Source organism: Aethalodelphis obliquidens, unplaced genomic scaffold, assembly GCF_003676395.1.
Source record: "Aethalodelphis obliquidens isolate GAN/ISIS:26980383/991018 unplaced genomic scaffold, ASM367639v1 scaffold30, whole genome shotgun sequence".
Classification (NCBI taxonomy): Eukaryota; Metazoa; Chordata; class Mammalia; order Artiodactyla; family Delphinidae; genus Aethalodelphis; species Aethalodelphis obliquidens.
The window spans coordinates 424,474-442,630 of record NW_020837974.1 but is presented as its reverse complement, the minus strand read 5'-3'; the positions used below and the strand labels follow the sequence as shown (position 1 = coordinate 442,630).

The 18,157-nt window shown below is 50.4% G+C and overlaps 1 protein-coding gene across 10 annotated transcripts in view; it reads right to left on the bottom strand.

The window, feature by feature from the left end:
• Positions 1-308: 308 nt before the first annotated feature.
• SUN1 (Sad1 and UNC84 domain containing 1) overlaps positions 309-18,157 on the bottom strand; it is a 51,898-nt gene continuing 34,049 nt past the window's right edge. For 6 of the 10 annotated variants that reach the window (XM_027125534.1, XM_027125536.1, XM_027125538.1 and 3 more), the window contains 9 exons: positions 15,610-15,696; positions 14,137-14,180; positions 11,973-12,108; positions 10,319-10,573; positions 9,509-9,593; positions 6,687-6,841; positions 4,477-4,644; positions 2,524-2,616; positions 309-2,129 (listed from right to left, as the gene is read on the bottom strand). In XM_027125534.1, the coding sequence (XP_026981335.1) occupies positions 2,016-2,129; positions 2,524-2,616; positions 4,477-4,644; positions 6,687-6,841; positions 9,509-9,593; positions 10,319-10,573; positions 11,973-12,108; positions 14,137-14,180; positions 15,610-15,696 (1,137 nt within the window). In that variant the 3' untranslated portion in view covers positions 309-2,015. The remainder of the gene's footprint in view (positions 2,130-2,523; positions 2,617-4,476; positions 4,645-6,686; positions 6,842-9,508; positions 9,594-10,318; positions 10,574-11,972; positions 12,109-14,136; positions 14,181-15,609; positions 15,697-18,157) is intronic. The other 4 variants (XM_027125533.1, XM_027125540.1, XM_027125530.1 and 1 more) reach the window with 3 other exon arrangements.

The window sequence follows — 18,157 nt, the reverse complement described above, 5'->3', positions numbered from 1 at the left end:
TCCAATGAATACTTTCCGGGTATGCCGGCGGCTCGGGGTCCCGGGCAGCTTTCCCACTCGGGCGCTCGGGATCAGCGCTCGCCCCGACGTCCGAGACCCAAACACGCCGCTCTTCTCTCGTAAGTGGTTCGTGTGGAAGCGCGGAGACACGCCCGCGAGCGGGGCGCGCACGGCAGGGACGCACGCGGCTCCGAGTCCGGCGGCCCCACAACGCGGGCCGGACGCGCTCCCGGCCCAGAGTGGTCCTGGGAGGGGCCGCTCCACGCGCTGTGTTCCCCTCCCCGCCCGGGGCAGAGACCAAGCAGGTACAGAAAAGAAACACACTGTTTATTGTTCATCTGAAATATCACATGCATTTTTTTTAAAAATTAAAGCTCTTTATTTAAACGTTTCGATAGCATCTTACCAATTTGGTGGCAGCGAAAAGAAGCTCTACCAATGACAAATATTTTGAAAAGCATTTACAAAAATACATTGCACAAAGTCCTATCTCTCATCTTTAAAAATAAATTAATATTCAAAATATTTCCACCCCATCTCCCAAATTTAGTTTTATATAGGAAATTTTGATCTATATATGTATCCTGTAATATATGAAACATCTGTATACGTTTTACCCAACTTAACTGCATAGGCATTAATTTCAATTCTAACAAGAGTGAAAAAAAATGCTAGTTTATGTAGTTTTTGTATATCTGAGGACTGTTGTGCAATATACATAAAACTCTTCAGAAAACCAGTCAGCACCATCATTTTATCTTTTTCTGAAAATACAACATTTATGGTACACCAAAAGACTGTCTTAACCCAATAAAACTTAAATAATTTTTAAGGTAAAACATCTGTAACACCTTAAGTGCCTTGCAGATATCTCATTTATAAAGTCTGCTCAGTAAAATAGTCTAAATGTTAAATACTAATTATAACCAAAGCAAGTCTCACAGGAATTGAGGGAGAATGGCCAACAGCTATAATAAAAGGCAAATCCCAGCCAGAGCCAGTGCAAAGTGCTGCTGTAAGAAAACCTAATCACCAAACGCCCTGGTGTCCCGGATCTGCCGCACCGGACAATCTCCTTTAATAGCCGCCAGCGGAATAGAAGCATAGCCCCTGAAAGACTTAGAGCATGTTAGTGTTTGCTTTTCCAGAAAAATTCAAAACAAACCTGAACATATCCAAAAGATTGGATTTCTTGGTTCCTATTCATAGTGTGAAGTAAAACTGCAGGGAAAATCTGATGGGATGAGCCCAGTGGAGACCTGAGAACTCTATTTACATGTTTGTGTAGATCCCGACCATCCCCTTTCGAAGCAGACCCACTTCAACCTGCAAAGGGAAACTCTCCAGGGTTCCTGAACGGATGTTCACACGCCAAGCCCTGACGGAAAATCGTTCTCAGAAGTGGGAGCAAACTAGGCAGGAGAACCCGTTTTCATTACTTCCCCACCTGGTGACTTGAAAGAACTACTGGTGCCGAACAGAGGAGAATCTCACCCTAAAGAAAGGGAGTTCAGAACTCTGAACTTTGGTGACACTGTTCTTCCCTGAAAGAAACGTGTGCTGGGTTGAACACATATCTGCCCCAAAAGGTCCTTTTTAAAAGGGCCAGTGAAGGCCGCTGTCAAGGCTTCAAGAACACTCCAAACCTTTTAACTTCCTTTGCTTTGTTCCTGATGTCAAGCAAATACAAAGAGTTTTATGTTCAAAAACAAATCCCCCAGAGGCCAAAAGTAAGTATCTTTGTGAACTATACATTCAGATGAATCTCCACAGAGACCACCTGTAGCTAGCGGGTCTCTGAGCCCAAGCAGTCAACATGCAGTGTTTCCTGTGGACAGAACAGCAAGCTGGGTGTCGGCATTTATCGCTTCCACACCCACGTCCTGCTGGCAGTCAGTGCGTTTATTTCAGGGGTGACATTATACTGCTCTCTGTATGCCCGTGTCCGTGAAGGATTCCAGTGTTCCAGGCTGTCCCAGTATATACAAAATGTACAAGAACAGTGAGTAGTCTCTTTACTTGATAGGCTCTCCGTGAACTCTGAACCGGTAAAGACACGTGTATTCGGGATGGCCCCAGTTAGAAAAAATCCGAAGTTCCACTATTTGGAAAGCTCTTTCTGGTCTTTTCTGCAATTGAGGAGGGGAAAAAAAACAAAAACAAAACACATTTATTTCATATTACTACCACCAAGCCCAATCACTTCCCCAGGTAAGAGATTTGAGATTAAACAGCCAAGTTGGAGATTAAGCTTTTAACGTGAACTATATCATCTATCACAGGACACAAAGTTCAGGTGAAACTCTTGAGAACTCATCACCCTTGACACATTTATGCAGAACAAATTATATACTAAAAAGGCTCACTCAGGAACAGAAAAGCTAGGAAGCTCAGATCCACTTTCTCAGAAGTTGGCCCTCACACCCCGTGGGCATTTTCGTGAGTGTTGGCAGGTCCTGTGGATGCAGGCAGCAGGGAGGAGACCCGGGAGCCTGAAGCCTGTGTGAAGCCAAGGATCCTTACCGGGGCAGAGAACATCTGTAGTGACTCCCCTTCTTGATCGTAGGTAAACTGTCCCAGGAGCTGCCCTTCTTCTTGATACTCATTTTCTAATCCCTGAAACAAAACCATCTAGTCACTAAATAAAGGAAAAACGGTTAGTGAGGTAACTGGGAGAGGGAAATTACTGTTCCATTAAAGTAAGGCCCTCTGTGTGCTGGGCATTTTATTAAGGGCTTCTCGCAGATCACAAAGCCCGTGAGGTAGGCATTATTCCTCCCGTTATACAGATCAGGAAAACTGAAGCTGGGAGAGGGCAAGCTAACAGGTAGCAGAACACACTCAACACCCACGTGGCCCACTGTAGCCCTCCATGCTCCCAAGTGGAAACCCAAGGGCACGTGATGAGCCTGGGGAAAGGAGAGCAGGTCAGCAGAGTGTGGGGCCCCAAGGAGGTCAACTCACACAGCCAAGAAGAGGAGGACAGGCGCCGGGGGGCTGGGGGACAGGAGACAGTGTTTAACAGGGACAGAGTCTCAGTTTGGGAAGATGACAAGCATCCTGGAGATGACAGTGGTGATGGCTTTACGACAGTGTGAATGTACTTGATGCCCCTGAACTGCATGCACACTTCAAAACGCTTAAGATGGTAGGTTTTATGTTCTGTGTATTTTCCCACAGTAAAAAAGTAACCAAGTAGGAAGTACAGGTGACTAATTTGAATGTCTGTTTCATAAAGGGAAAGGACTTTCTAGGTACAAAAATGCCATGGAAGAAATTACAGGTAATGAGCAGGTGTAACTAAACAAAATTAAGACTGACAGTGGGAAGTATATCTGTAACAGAATAACACATGATTAATATTTTTATATTAAAAAGCTCAAATATTCATAAGGAAACTAAGATACCGAAAGATAAATGAATAGAAACAAAACCAGAATCTACAAAAAAGGAAACATGCGTGTGAAATACATAGAAATGTAGATTAAAGTAAGATCTATCGAATTAGCAGAGATTTAGAAAGAAGAGGACTCAATTAGAAAGGAAACTACAAGATAAGGAACGCTTCTCATACTAACAATGCGTATGGTGCGATGAATCCAAGGCCCCCTTTGAACCCCTGAAACATAACGCCACCTGAGTGTCTAGCCTGAAGGATCACCAAAAAGTGAAGAGGCTTATCCTGAAACGTGGGGAGTGGAAACAGTCAACAACGGCGAACTGGGGACGTGGACAAGGGCACTCTGTGCTGCTCTTTAAAGAAGCATGTGAAGATCTCACTTCACACCCTGTGGGTGAGAGGGCCAGGGGTCCAGCGTGGGTGACTGGTGGTGACGCTCTAATGTGTTCAGATTTCAGATGCTGCTGCTGTCTGTACACCTGAAACTGGCACAGTAAAGCTCAATGCCATGGACAAATACTTAACGGCCAATTTGTTTCTTTAAGGCAGGAAGTGAAATTTTATGAATGGTTTTGTCTCAACTGTACTTCTTTTTCGGCACGCGAGATCTTAGCTCCCCAACCAGGGACTGAACCCGTGGCCCCTGCACTGGAAGCGTGGAGTCTTAACCACTGGACCGCCAGGGAAGCCCCTCCACTGCACTTTTTAAGGGAAAATACCAGTGTTAATGGTGACTTCTGTGGTGCTGGGATTCTGGATGTCCTTTTCCCAACGTCCTCATTCTGTTCTGTACATTCAGCCTCACGGTGTTGTCAGAACAGACTTTACGGCCGAGCAGATGAGAGGCCAGTCCTCCCACAGCCGGGCTGTTGTTGTCCCCCTGCGCCCCAAGCCTCCCTCCCTGGGGAAGCCCTGGAACATCTCCCTCCACATTTACTGGCTACTCAGAGGTCAGTGGGCAGAGGGGGGGACAGCGACACCGGTAATATACTCAAGTCCCCAGCGTTTGCAGGGCTCGTCTCCAGGAGATTCCCAGACGGGGTGAGGAGGGCCGCCCCGGGACGGGGTGCACTCACGTAGACCGCGAAGTCCTTGGGGGCGCTGGTGATGTTCCCCGTGGGTGACAGAGTCCTTGGTATGTGCTCTAGGGTGAAGGTGGTCGGGTGGATCTTCATCGACAGCCTCACCACGAGGTACCCCTGGGAGCCTTTGAACGCCCAGCAGTTCCCTGGATAGATGTCAGGCTGGGGAAAAGGCAAACACTAAAACTCAATAGCTGAACAAGCTCTTAACCACTCGAAAAAAAGGAGCAGTAAGAGAAAAAACTGGTTAACATTGGGGGGGGGTGGAAATGGAATTTCTGCTGGTAAGAAACGGTCGTGAGCAAAATCAAAAGATGAAGTGAGGGAAGGCGTTTGTGACTTAATCCCAAAGGCCCACTGTGTGCAGTGTGAGGCGAGTGCTGAGTCAGCCAGAACCTTAAAGAGAAGGGGCGGCACACATCTCAGAGAAACACAACTCTCGGTGGTCCTCAGACAGGAAAAGATGCGCCGCCCTACAGAAAACAAGAAATTACGAATTTAAATGACGGGGTGCCACCATGTCTCACCTCACAGATTGCCAATAACCCTGAACCGAACAAAACCTGCTGTGCACGCTGCGAGGACATGCACTCTTGCACACTGACACCATCGCCGAGGGAAGCAGCGCCGGGAAGACCAAGCATCGGCGTATGCGGCTACCCTCTGACTGACGGGAGAGCCACCTCCAGCCGAGCGCGTGTGGGCACAGGCACAAGATGCAGAGGCGGCGCACACTCATCGTGACAGCACTTTTAACAGCAACAGAGGAGCCACAAGCCCACGCCAGGGCTTGGTCAAGTCGGCGGAGCCGCGTGTCTTCAGAGGCCAGGACGATGTGGGCCCCCACTCCCCGTTCATCCTGATGCCACGCGTGCGTCTCCTGCCCCTCCAAACACGCCGCTGCCCACCTGCGTGAGGGGCTCAGGCCCTTGGCACAGCCCTCCCACCCGCAGAGGCTGCCAGGCTCCACTGGGGTGAGCCAGGCTGCGCCCTCTCAGACAGGCCTGGATCTGAGCCGCAGCAGAGGGGCCGATCCTGGATCCTTTGCAGACTCTGGCTTCCCGTGAGCAGCCCCTCACCTATGACTCACAGTCCCTCAGTGTCAACTCTCCCGTCCAGGGTGCCGTGCGGTTCTCCCGAGAGGATGTTCCCAGCAGGCCCGCCTCCACTTGCCCCTTCACATCCACCCAGCACCTAGGTACTGGCCGCTACCTAAGCTCCAGACCCAACCTGCAGCCCAGGGACAAGGCTGTGGACCTGCTGCAGAACGTCGAGACCTCTGGAGCCCTTCGACCTCTGGGACAGCCCTGCAGCTTGGGGCCAAGGGCAGCGGGGTCAGTCCAAGCAGCTCAGACGACAAATGCCAAGCCGGGCAGCCCCCAAGGACAAGACGGCCACTAGGACGGGACTGGAGCACCCAAAACATGAGGTTCACTGACCCTGACTGGATGCTCAAGTCAACTCCCGACTCTGAGATCGGATTTGCGCTTTTTAAGTGAGAGACGGCTACTGTGTGCATGGTTCACACAGAGGGAGTTATTGGACCTTCCTTCAAACACTGTCATTAACGTTAGTGCCGAGGTCCGGTGGACGTCTCTGAGCGCTGCAGCTCTCTGTCCCTGAGCCCTGCGTGGGCACAGCCCGGGCGGTGAAGGGAGGCTCTGCAGCAGCGGGGCGCCCAGCGCCTCTGCAGAAGGCACTGGAGGACAGGGCCCTACAGTCCCCTGAGCAGCCGTGGGTGTGACATGCAGAGGGAGAGGGGCTCCTCCTGACGCCACCTGCGCGTCTCCACCCGTTCCACCTCCTGAAACACCGAGGAAGCGCAACACACAACCTCCTCGTGGAAGGCCCTCCAGCTCTGACGGTGAGCGACACCCCAGAGAAATGGGTGAAGTCAGACACAGGACAGGATAGGCAGCCTCGCCTGCACCAATCAAACACAAGCAGAACCAACAGATGGCATCGGAAGTCACCTTTGAGGTGAGAGGGGGCAATAGGGGACCTAGAGGCGCTGGGACTGTGCTCCTGGGTCCACAGACGTGCCCGCTTGATGCAGATCCCCTGAGCTGTAGACTGAGGGTCCGCATGCTCCAGCTTACACCTCAACAACAAGGTAAACAAGCACACCCCTAAAACGGCTCAGCCGGCACCATGACTGTGCTGGAGGCCTCGACCCGCACACGATGGTCCGGACACCTGCTCACCTGGATGGCCACGCGGGGGGACTGGGAGAAGTACCAGAGCGGGACACCGAACAGGCTGATGAGTGCGGTCTTGGTCTCATACGTCTCAGAGCAGCGGGTACTCAAGATGCTCCCACCTACAGCAGAGTTGAAATGTGTCTCAGTATCTTGTCCTACTGTTTCAGAAACAATATCACTACCCACCTGTAGAGATTTATCTGAAATGTTCTAAAAATTCTCACGTTTCTAACTTATATAAAGAATCTTCTACTTGAAGATCAGCTCTATTCTTAATTTTACTTTTTCCAAATTCAGTGTCAACAGTTCACAACTACTTTAGGACACACAGTCCCTACCACCCACCAAAGACTCTTAAAATACTGGGCTCCCCGCCTGCCACTATAGGGACAGCGACTGAGTGAACTTTTGTTCACGTTTTAAAATAAATAATGATGAATTCAACCAGGCACCAGTGTTACCTGTCAGGTTTTCAGAGGACCTACTTAATAGGCCAAAGTGATAAAATATTATGACGATTACCAATTGCTGGGGTAAATAGGAAGTTGCTAACAAGGACAGGGTTTCTATTTGGAAATAAACAGAAATGTCCTGGGGCTTCTTTGGTGGCACAGTGGTTAAGAATCTGCCTGCCAGTGCAGGGAACACGGGTTCACGCCCTGGTCCGGGAAGATCCCACATGCCGCGGAGCAACTAAGCCCGAGCGCCACAACTGCTGAGCCTGTGCTCTAGAGCCCGTGAGCCACAGCTACTGAGCCTGTGTGCCACAACTACTGAAGCCTGCGTGCCTAGAGCCCGTGCTCTGCAACAAGAGAAGCCACCGCAATGAGAAGCCCGCGCACGACAAAGAGTAGCCCCTGCTTGCCGTAACTAGAGAAAGCCCGCATGCAGCAACGAAGACTCAATGCAGCCAAAAAATAAATAAATTAAAAAAAAAAAAAAAGTCCTGGAATTAGGTAGTGGTGACTGTTGTACAACATAATAAATATACTAAAAGCCATGAAACTGTACACTTGAAAATGGTGAAGTTTGTTATGTGAATTATACCTCAATAATAATAATAAAGAGTGTTAAAAAAAAAAAAAGTCCACTTTGCCGGAAACAGGACAGACAGGATGTTGGTGCCAAAGCAGGCCAAAACAACATGGTGTGGGAAGAAACATCAACTAAAATAAATTAAAAAGAAAAACAAATAAGTGAGTAATAAAACTAAAAAGTCCTGAGCAGTCTGTATGCTAAGAGCCAACAGTCCCTAACCTGGCTGCACATCACGACCCCTCAGAACATCTGCAAACGCAGCCGCAGGCCCCTTTTAGAGCTTCTCACCCGATAACGGGGGAGGGGATTGGATGGGATGGAATTTTAAACAAGAAAACAATGTGATTTTGACATAGCTGATCAGCAGGTCCAAACTTCTGAACCACTGAATTCTTTTTAAAATATCTTATTCTCATTCTAAAAAAGTGTCTTCTTAAATACACTGACTCACTTTTTTCACTTAAAAAGAGCCAATATATGTTTTGTTCAGTAACAGAACGTTCAGTTCAGCCTTGTCAGGATTATCAGAATTCTGAATTAATAACGTACCAACCTGTGAGGACTCATTAAGCCTCTAAGAAAAAATGACAACTACTGGTCCCACTGAACTGTTAAATCGTCATTTGATGTCTCTGAATTGCAAAAATGATTTCTTCAGAAATCACTGAATTTCAAAACACAAAACTAAAATCATTTAATATTCTAAAACAGTCATTCTAAACAAAATATACCGAAGAGCAGTTAGCAGCCTTACTAACTTCTGATGCTGGAAGAACCTGGCGGTGTCTGCCGGGAGCAGCAGCCTCCTGCACTGTCTGTTCAGCCCCCGTGAGAAGGTGAGCGATGGGGACGGGCCGCAGCTCCCGCCAGGCCGCTCTGAGCCCCATCGCCTGGTGCTCTGAATGGCTGGGGCAGGTGACTGACACTCACTGTGGGTTGATGTCCCCACCCCTCCCACAGGCCCTCACCCTTTATTACTGAAGTGTTATCAAGAACCTCCTTTCCTCCAAGAGACCGTATTAGTCACCCAGCCCTCATCTGCAATTCCTAAGTTTTAAAAATTCAGAAAACCAAGATTTTCTCTAACACGTATGGTGGCAAAATGCTCCCTGCATTGACAAGACGTCATTCCCGTTTTCACAGACGTGTTCCCATGTGTGATCCGGGTGTGCTGCCCTGGACGCCACCGAGGGATGGTGACAGAAGTCCACGGACACGATGCTTCACTAAACCAAGTCTGGTTTATCCAATACACCTGGTCCAGAGCCTGTGCCATGTCCACGCAGCACTTCCAGACTCAATGGACCACTTCCTCGAGAAACCAGAATAGCACCCCCATCCTTCCCTCTATTCATTCAGCTTGACCCATGCTGCTCTAGGGTCAGTTTCTTTTTACTGAACTCTATACTTAAAAAAACCCACACACTTTACAACACACAAGATCATAAGTGAATAATCAATAATTTCTGTGGTGGTAAACTCTCATATGGCCAGAAAAACCTAAAAGCTACTGAAAGGCCCCCAAACTGAGATTTTGCTGATGTGTGTCATCTCACAGGCTCACACCCACAGCTGACGCGTGAGCTGCAAGCACAGCCACCAGAGCTCCTGGGGGAACCTGGCTGTGCTCTGAGGCAGAACACTAGGGGCCCGCCTAGAATAATGCTCTTTCTCAGATCTTTGAAAGTTCTAACAAGCTCCCTACTGTTGGGCGTGGGGCAGGTAACAGCCTCTTGAGTGGTCTCCCGCTGACAGTAGCACTTTTGGGTCAGGGGTCTGGCACTCACCCCCGGACTCCAGGGCGAAGTCCACCATGCCAGTCTTGTCCTGGGAGTACAGCCTCAGGGCGCTGTTCACGATGGCACGCGCTTGCTGGGCAGTGGAGGCACACACGGAGACAACCCCAGAAATGAAGGACATGTTTTCAGTTAACTCTATTTGGGGACAACAGGCACGGGGGCTGTCTCAGCAATCCCAAACTTCGGTCCTGCTCTCAACTGCGGGGATCCCGGCTCAGACACAGGCAAGAAAGTCTCAGAGCCGGAACCCCCAGTGCCATAAAAAGTGGACAAAGCAAGGACTAGCGTTAGAGATGGTAACTTGGGACTGTATTATGGGAAATTTTTGTGTAATTCCAGAAGGTATGTGGCCACCCAGGGAGACCAAGTCTTTGGGACAAAAAGATTAATAAAGTATAAAGTACTCCTAAGAAGTAGTGTGATAACAATAACACCCGAAGCTTACCGTTCCCAGCACCCTGCATGGTGCTAAGCACTTTTTATATCATAATCACATCCCTAGAAGACCATTCGTAGAACAAAACATCAAAATCTGCTAGCTTGGGACTTCCCTGGTGGTCCAGTGGGGAAGACTCCACGCTCCCAATGCAGGGGGCCTGGGTTTGATCCCTGGTCAGGGAGCTAGATCCCACGTGCCGCAACTAAAGATCTGCGTGCTGCGACTAAGACCAGGCGCGCTAGCTAGCTGAATACATACATACACGCATAATAGATAAATGTAAAACTCTGCTAGCTTAATTCCTAGATGATCAGTTTCACTACCACGTGTATTTTAAACAATTCTCATCGTCTACTTACCGCTTCTGTTATTCCAGAAACGCCCGCTCCATTCACAGCAGATACTACAGTTTCAGAAGTTGGCATCTGTTTTGTCACAGAAATGTGGTGGGTAATGTTCTTCAGTATCTGCAGCTCTAAATCTCGTAATAAAATCTGCAAGTTATCCTTATTTACAAATTGAGCAGACAGTTTCTGGAGCAGCCACTCGAGAGAAGATTCGTGCTGATCTCCGGAGAACATGAGTCTGAGAGTTTCTCTGACTTGGGCGTCCACCTAGTAAAATCATTGGTGAATATAACATGAATCTACTGTTTTAGCGAAATCATTTCAACTCTTCACTCTGTCACCTTAGATACCCTGGAAAGATCACACAGCAGTTCAAAATCCATAATGGAAACTTGACACGGTTTCTTCCCTTCATACGAAACTTAAGAACCCTCCAAAGAGGCTGAAATACACTCAGGGGAACAGGGATAGAGGAGAGCACAGCCTAGGTGCCCTGGGTGCCCACGGGACAGCAGGAGAGGGGCCCTGCCCCAGGTGAGGTGCAGATGACAGGGCCCCTCGTCTTCAAACTCAGTCTGAGAAGGAAACAGTCACACACACAACTGAAAACGTAACTCTACGCAGGCTGGAAGCGTCCAAGTGCATTATTTCTACACACACACCGTTATGTGTATAAGCTCCTCTCCTTGCCCCACAGAGAGCGGAAGACGGGGCAGAAGCACCAGGAAAAGCACAGCATTGTGACAAAGCGAGCACATCGACCTCCTCACTTGCAGGCTCTGGAATGCTCCGCCGCACAGCTCAGCCGCGGCCCAGATGCGGGCACTTGGGCCACCTCAGTGCTACTGTCACAACACTGCACACTCGTCCGTGGCCCCTGCACTGGCGCTTTCACCTCTGCGCCCGGAGTCCCAGGAGAGTGGCTGCTCGTCTCAAAGCCTGTGTGCCTCTGTGACCCATGACCATCTCAAGATCTTCCCCCCAAAGGCTGCAGGCATTCACAGTCCCCCAGCCATGAGGACACCTGTGTCCCGAGCCAGCCCCGGAGGAGACTGTCACCACCTCGCCATCCTGAGGACTGAGGAGCAGTCATTCATGTGACCTGCAAACCCATTCAGGGAGACGGGTTGCCTGCCGGGCTGGGCCACATCTCTGCTGCACTGCCCCGTCGGCCTCAGTAGCTCCCTGCACCGCAAACTGTCACCCTGGGCCTGCGAGACCTCCTCCCCAACAACCATCCGCCTTTGACTTAGGATGACCTGTGCCACTCCAATGTCCGTGTTTCCATTTTCACGTAGCTATAAATGTCTAGATTTCTTCTTCTGCACATGGATAGAGGCCTGAAGCAATGTCCGTGACGTGAGGATGTGATACGAAACCGCAGCGTGACTCTACTTTGGTCAGAAGATACACAACTGGCCCTGCCCCCAATAAAGGTGAGCCCTTGGCCATGCGTGTGTGAAGGAAGGAAAGACATCTCGTGTCACTGGAGAGGCGGGAATTCGAGGGGAGCTGAATTTTTAATTATTCTATTCAAGATGGTTAAAAACTTCAAATATAGTAAAACAAAATTTTTAAAGGAAGTTGAAATTAACTTAATAAACATATCAACTCGAGTGTTTTTATCTTCCATGATAAAACAAAACGTAAAGCTGAGGACACCTACTCTTTCGGATGCCGCGTCCACCTCCTCCCGGCTGGCTCCCAACCGCTGCCGCCCGGACAAGCCTGCTTTCAGACGCCCCAGCTCCTGCTCCAGACGCCGGGCCACGGCAAGGAGGCGCGGCTCCTCGTCGGCTCTGCTGCAGCGGGGGGTGACGACAGGATAGGTCAGTCCTGCCAACAGCACGTGCAGGAGAAACGCCCGTGTTCCCCGGGCAGGTCAGCTGTGAACACACCACCCTGTCCCTCAGCAGCACACAAGTTTCAAGCCAAGGCCCCGGAGACTGTTCCCACCTCAAGGTCCGCACGCACACAGACACGCACACCTGCCCGGGCGGGGGCCAAACCTGCCATGGGCAGCGGTTATGCTTCTCTGGGTGCTGGTGCGGACTCTCATATACTATTTAATATTTAAACCTGTACCTATCGCCTTAAAATTCTGAAAAAGACTTCAGAGAAGTGACAGTGTTTACTGATAATCACTATAAAATTAAATATGAATTTTTCATGCTACTGGAAGAGAAAACTAAAAACATATGGCTTCAGGGTTTTACCTGTAGTGGAATAACTGAGGACATGGAAAGGAGACGTGACCCATCAGCCCCCCCTCAGCAAACTGGGGGCTGGCGAATAAGCCAGAACTGCAAACAGTCCTGATTGCTTTGAGCACCCCCAGCAAACCGGGGGTCTGCAGAGAAGCATTGAGTGCTTTGGGCACTGATCCATGAGATGTCCTAGTATAATCAGTGGTGGGAACGCAAGGAGATGTCCTTGTGCTACTTCAGTCTAATCAAAATAATGGTGGGAACTCTGTGCTGCTTTTGCGCTCAAGGACAAAGCACGGCAGGTTCTCAAGAAAGCGAATTATTGCTTGTATAATTAATCAAAACACAGGGTGCTGCTTTGGCACTTCTGAAGGGTTAGGAAAACAAGTCTTAAAGTGTAAACCTAGATAATGCTCCAATAAAAGCTACCGCAGCAGGACAGACGGCGCTGTTCTGCCTGAGCAGGCGGCAGCCCTCTACTGCTGGGCTTCGGCACAGTCCATCTCGTGGGATGAGCTTGCTTTCGGCCCTGTCCTAAGATAAACTACAACATTAACAATTCTATTTTAATGTAGGTATCGTACATTATGAAATACTACGATATTACATCTATAGTTGTCTATAGGTAGTTATAGTTGTTGAGACACCAACAGCTCATATCTCAGCAGAGTGCACTCTGGGGTAAACACTGCAGGAGCCACATGGCTTCAGCCAAAAGGTGTTTTGATACGTAAAGGCTCTAAAGGAAAGTTAAAAGCGTGCTAACACTCATACCCATCCCGAGAGGAGGGTGGGTGAGGTCTCAAATCACACGATAGGACCCAGAGAAACACACAGGAGCGAGAGCGGGAAGATGAGAGGTTAACGCTCGTCATCTGCTCTCTCCTGAGTTGAGCGTTGAGCCGGTGACTGGAGTGGCTGGAGTAACAAAAGGGTAACAGTGTCCTATTCAGATAATGGGGTGGAGAGAACCCAGGTGACAAAACCAAGGGTGTGAAAACGGTGAGCGGCTCTGAGACAGGAAGAAGCTCCATGCTGCCAGGGGACTTCAGGGAAGCTGACAAATGTGCGGAAGAAAAGCAACCAGGCTACGAGGGACCAAACGCCACCCCCCTGAAACTGCTGAGGGACCAGGGCTGTTTAGCAACAAAGAAAGGGCTCAGAGGAGGCCCAGCCTTGGTGAGAGCCTTGCAGCTCAGAAGGCGCATGTCTGGCCCCCTCGAGGGGCTGCCGAGCGGGGGACCAGGGTTGAACTGTGATGCCCGCAGAGCCAGCAGAGGTCCAGGCAGGAAGCCCACTCCACGCTGTGCCATGAACTCACGGCCCGTTCCTCGCGCCCTGAGGACCCTCCCGGCACATCCGGGCAGGGATTCCCCCCAGAGCAAAGCCGGGGACCCCGTCTTTGGTGCTGCATGGAGGTGGATGGTAACAAGCTCCCCGACCCCTCCTCCATCCTCAGGTGCCCTGAAGGGTCTCCCAGAAAGACAACAGTTGGGACTGTTACCACCAACACAGCCCAGTCATCCCAGGTGCAAACAGTGCCCCTTGCTAAGGACGGCACAGCCCCACGTGACAGAGAGGAGCACAGAAGACAGAAGAGGAATTTATCTGGAATTATCCTACCTGACTGTTCTTAGTGCAGTCTGTTCTAATTCCTTCTGGATGGCCTAAAATGTAGGAGAAACAATCCGTTTAAATACACAAGTTACATACCAACTTTCCATAAAATCATATACTTGACTCTATAAACAGAAATAGAAATACACATATTTATCTAGGATTTTTCCCCCCTTAATTTAAAGCCCAGACCTGCCTGCTGGCAGGCAGGTAAGGGATGTTCACTTTTCAAAGCAGACTTTTAAAAGACGACACACAACGTATACTTAGAGAGGTGCACAGGTCATACAAAATAAGCAGCTCCTGTAACCAGGACGCAGGCCAGGAAGCCAGACGCCGCCGCTGCCGCCGCCACCACCTCGGGTAAGTGCTTTCAGCGTGGCTGGACAAGGAGGAGGACGGCAGACTCACACATGAAGGCACGACTTATTAACACGGCCTGTTCACAGGCGCGGGCGCGCACCGCCCCACGCGAGCCGAGGCCCAGCGGCCACGGAGGCCGTAACTCGACAGAGGCGGGCGACACAGACAGGACCAACGCCAGCTCCCTCACGGAGGTGCGCTTCCTCCTCAGGCACCCTGGAAACATCTCATCAACGGATGGACTGAACTGCTCCCCTCTGACACTGTCAGCAACGCAGCGGCCAGTCCTGAGCTCCCGAGGGCTGTGCGTCTCCCCTGAGGCCCATCAGGGGGTCCAGGCCACCCACTCGGCGCCCCCAGTCCTTGTCCATGTCCACGCAGGTGCCGTCTCCTCCCTCCGCCTGCCCGACACCTGACAAGACTAGGCTTTCTGACCAGAAAATCCCCGGTCAGAAGGTCCAGGGTGAACCTTCACTCCCTTGCCCACAGACACCGTCACCCTGTGGAGGCTGGGTGACAGCGAGGAGAACCGCCCCCACCTGGGAGCCAGTGAGCTGGACACACTTACAAAACATTAAAGCAACACAATGGGGGCTTCCCTGGTGGCGCAGTGGTTAAGAATCCGCCTGCCAATGCAGGGCACATGGGTTCGAGCCCTGGTCCAGGAAGATCCCACATGCCACGGAGCAACTAAGCCTGTGCGCCACAACTGCTGAGCCTGCGCTCTAGAGCCTGCGAGCCACAACTACTGAAGCCCGCGTGCCACAACTACTGAGCCCGCACGCCTAGACCCCGTGCTCCACAGCAAGAGAAGCCACCACTGTGCGAAGCCCGCGCACCGCAACGAAGAGTGGCCCCTGCTCACCGCAGCTACAGAAAGCCCGCGCGCAGCAATGAAGACCCAACGCAGCCAAAAATAAAAATAAATAAATAGAAAAATTTTTTTAAATTAAAAAAAAAAAGAATATTTCCCTTTCGTTTTATAAAGGATGGCAGCAAACACCCTAAAAGAAGCACTTTAAAGGCTGGGGGCTGTGAGCACAGTAACCGCAGCTGACGCTTCTCAAGGAAATCACGGTGCTGGGGCTGCAAGTGAAAGGTCAAGAGCATGAATACCTCAGATCTTTCTGTCAGTTTTCCAAGAATATCTTCCAGGCTGGAGATGCGCAATTCATGTTCTTGGCGGAGAGTCACATAGTCGGTCTTGAAAAGGAAAATGAATGAACAAATGGTAGAGAAAGTTAAGCAACAAATAAGCCCAAACCTGGCCAGTCAGGCCACGCTGTTTCTACACAGCACAACAGCCAGAGACTGTGGTCACAGCTGGGCACAGCATCCCATGGGGGTGACCTCAGTGACGTCCTCATCTCCGCCTCTGAAACCTGCCCTAAGATAAAAGGCACAAACAGCTTTTCTAGTCACAGAATATTCGTTAAGAAGACTGGTAATTATCAAAAACACCTGCATGGACAGCAGAGCAATTACCATTCATTCAACACACACTCCCCAGGCACCTGCTGTACCCAGAGACTTACACCACAACCACCAAGGGCCCACTCACTCCTTCTTGATCTTTCATATTCGTATAAAGTGTGTGACATCTCAATGGTCATCAGAACCGGTGCTAGAGCCCTCAGAACAGTGCTGATCAGGGGAAGAAAGCTCAGATCAGGCGGCCAACAGGCACGTTCCCCCCCCGACCCCCCGGCTCAGGGACACAGGTGATCAGCACAGCGGCAGAGAGAAAATAAGATTTTTTTCTCAACATAAGTAACTTTGAAAACAGCCTTTGTCCAGCACATCCCCACCCATCTCTTCAGCAGTTCTTAGAAGGTAAATCTGGAGTAAGCGTATCAGATACACTCCCTGGGAAGGTCTAGAAAAATCTCTGCCAGTTATATAATCAAAGGACATCCACACAGGAGACACCACCAGCAGCAAAGAACGCCTGCACATTCTGAACCACTAAAATCCAGTCAGAAAGAAAAACAGTAAGTCATTATACACTCTTATTACAGGAGTTTCATCCACTGATTTTATACCCCACCTTGTTCCAAAATATAACCACAATGACTTATAAAAACATAAGATGACAAATCAGGTGAAGCAAAGCTAAGGGATGAAGGGCAGCTGGGAGGATGACCCCAGGGCACTGGGATGCGGGAGGGTCAGCCGCTGGACTCGGCTGCACGTCCTCACGGCCAGGCCGGGTCTCCTACTGTACAGCCCGCTGGCCCTGGGCACAGCGGGACGGCCTCTGCCCAGCATGGCGGCCACATGTGCCCCGGAGCACCTGATGTGTGGCTGGGGCAACTGAAAGAGAAGCTAAATGTTACTTAGTGTTAATTTGTGTGTGTGGCGGTGGGGGGGGCCTCGTGGCTTGTGGGATCTCAGTTCCCGGACCAGGGGTGGAACCCGGGCCACGGCAGTGAGAGTGCCGAGCCCTAACCACCAGACCGCCAGGGAAGTCCCTAAGTGTTAGTTACTTTAAACTCGCACAGCCACATGCAGCAGGTGGCCCACTCTCCTGGAGACACACGTGGGATAAACCTGTGCCAGCCGCTCAGGGAAGGATAACAGGTAGTCAGCATGCTGACCACCAGTGTGTGGCAGCCGCAGAACCAAGCTTCAACCTTCCAGGGTCACCGTCACAATCACACCTGAATAGGGGTAAGTGGTGGAGGACAGCGTGGGAAGGATGAGCTAAATCTGCACTCAGCTCAGCACATCTCGAATCTCATTTTAAAACAAGGAACAGAACACTCGTAACGGTGTTAACTGGATCTCACTGAAATCATCTCAGTTCTACGGCTGAGAAGCCAAAAATAAGCAACTAGTGAGGAATCAACGCAGGACGCCCGGTGGCCTTTGGATGTGAGAACCCCAAGCAGGCACCCGGGGGCCACGCAGAGAAGGTGGAACACGCCTAGTAACTTTGGGAACCAGTGCCTGTCAGCACGTTACAGGGACCCGACCGGAATCGAGAAGATTCACACATTCTGCCCCCAACAGGTGGAACACAGTGGATTAAGCCAGCGGCAGCTACAAACAGGGGCGCAAGCTGATGCCGGGACAGGAGAGCTCAGTTTCCTGAGCCCAGTCAGGAAACAGCCGGCAAGGGGCACCCACCCCGAGACAAGTCGAGGCAGGCTCCGGCGAAGCCAGGCAGAGCCAGGCTGCTCGAGAGCACGGTGGGGCCACGGGGAGCCCTGAGGGGTCCGCAGGCTGACAAGACATGCATGATCAGGGGTGGAGGGTCCCCTCCGGTCGGAGTGCGAACGGTTGGGTGGGTAGTGGGCTCTTTGCTGAGAAAACAGGATCAGGGAAAAGCACTTGTGGAGACAAGGGGCAATGCCTATTTTAAAGATTTCAATCCAAGATACCTAAATTGAATTATTGTGGAACTTAAGAAAATAAACATCAGTTTTGAGGAAAATGGACTGACAAGCCTTTCCTTGAGAACCAAATAAGTGAGACACGTATATACAGGCCTACGGTTTCATAAGGAATAGTAGCTACTTAACTATTTCATGATCTTGAGATATTTTAAATCACAAATTTGAGCTTTTCCGTTCAGTGCCAGAAAAATTTCATCGAATTGTGTTCAATCCATTCACCAATTAAAACGCAGGATAGGGACACCCGTCTGTCCCGCCGCAGCCTG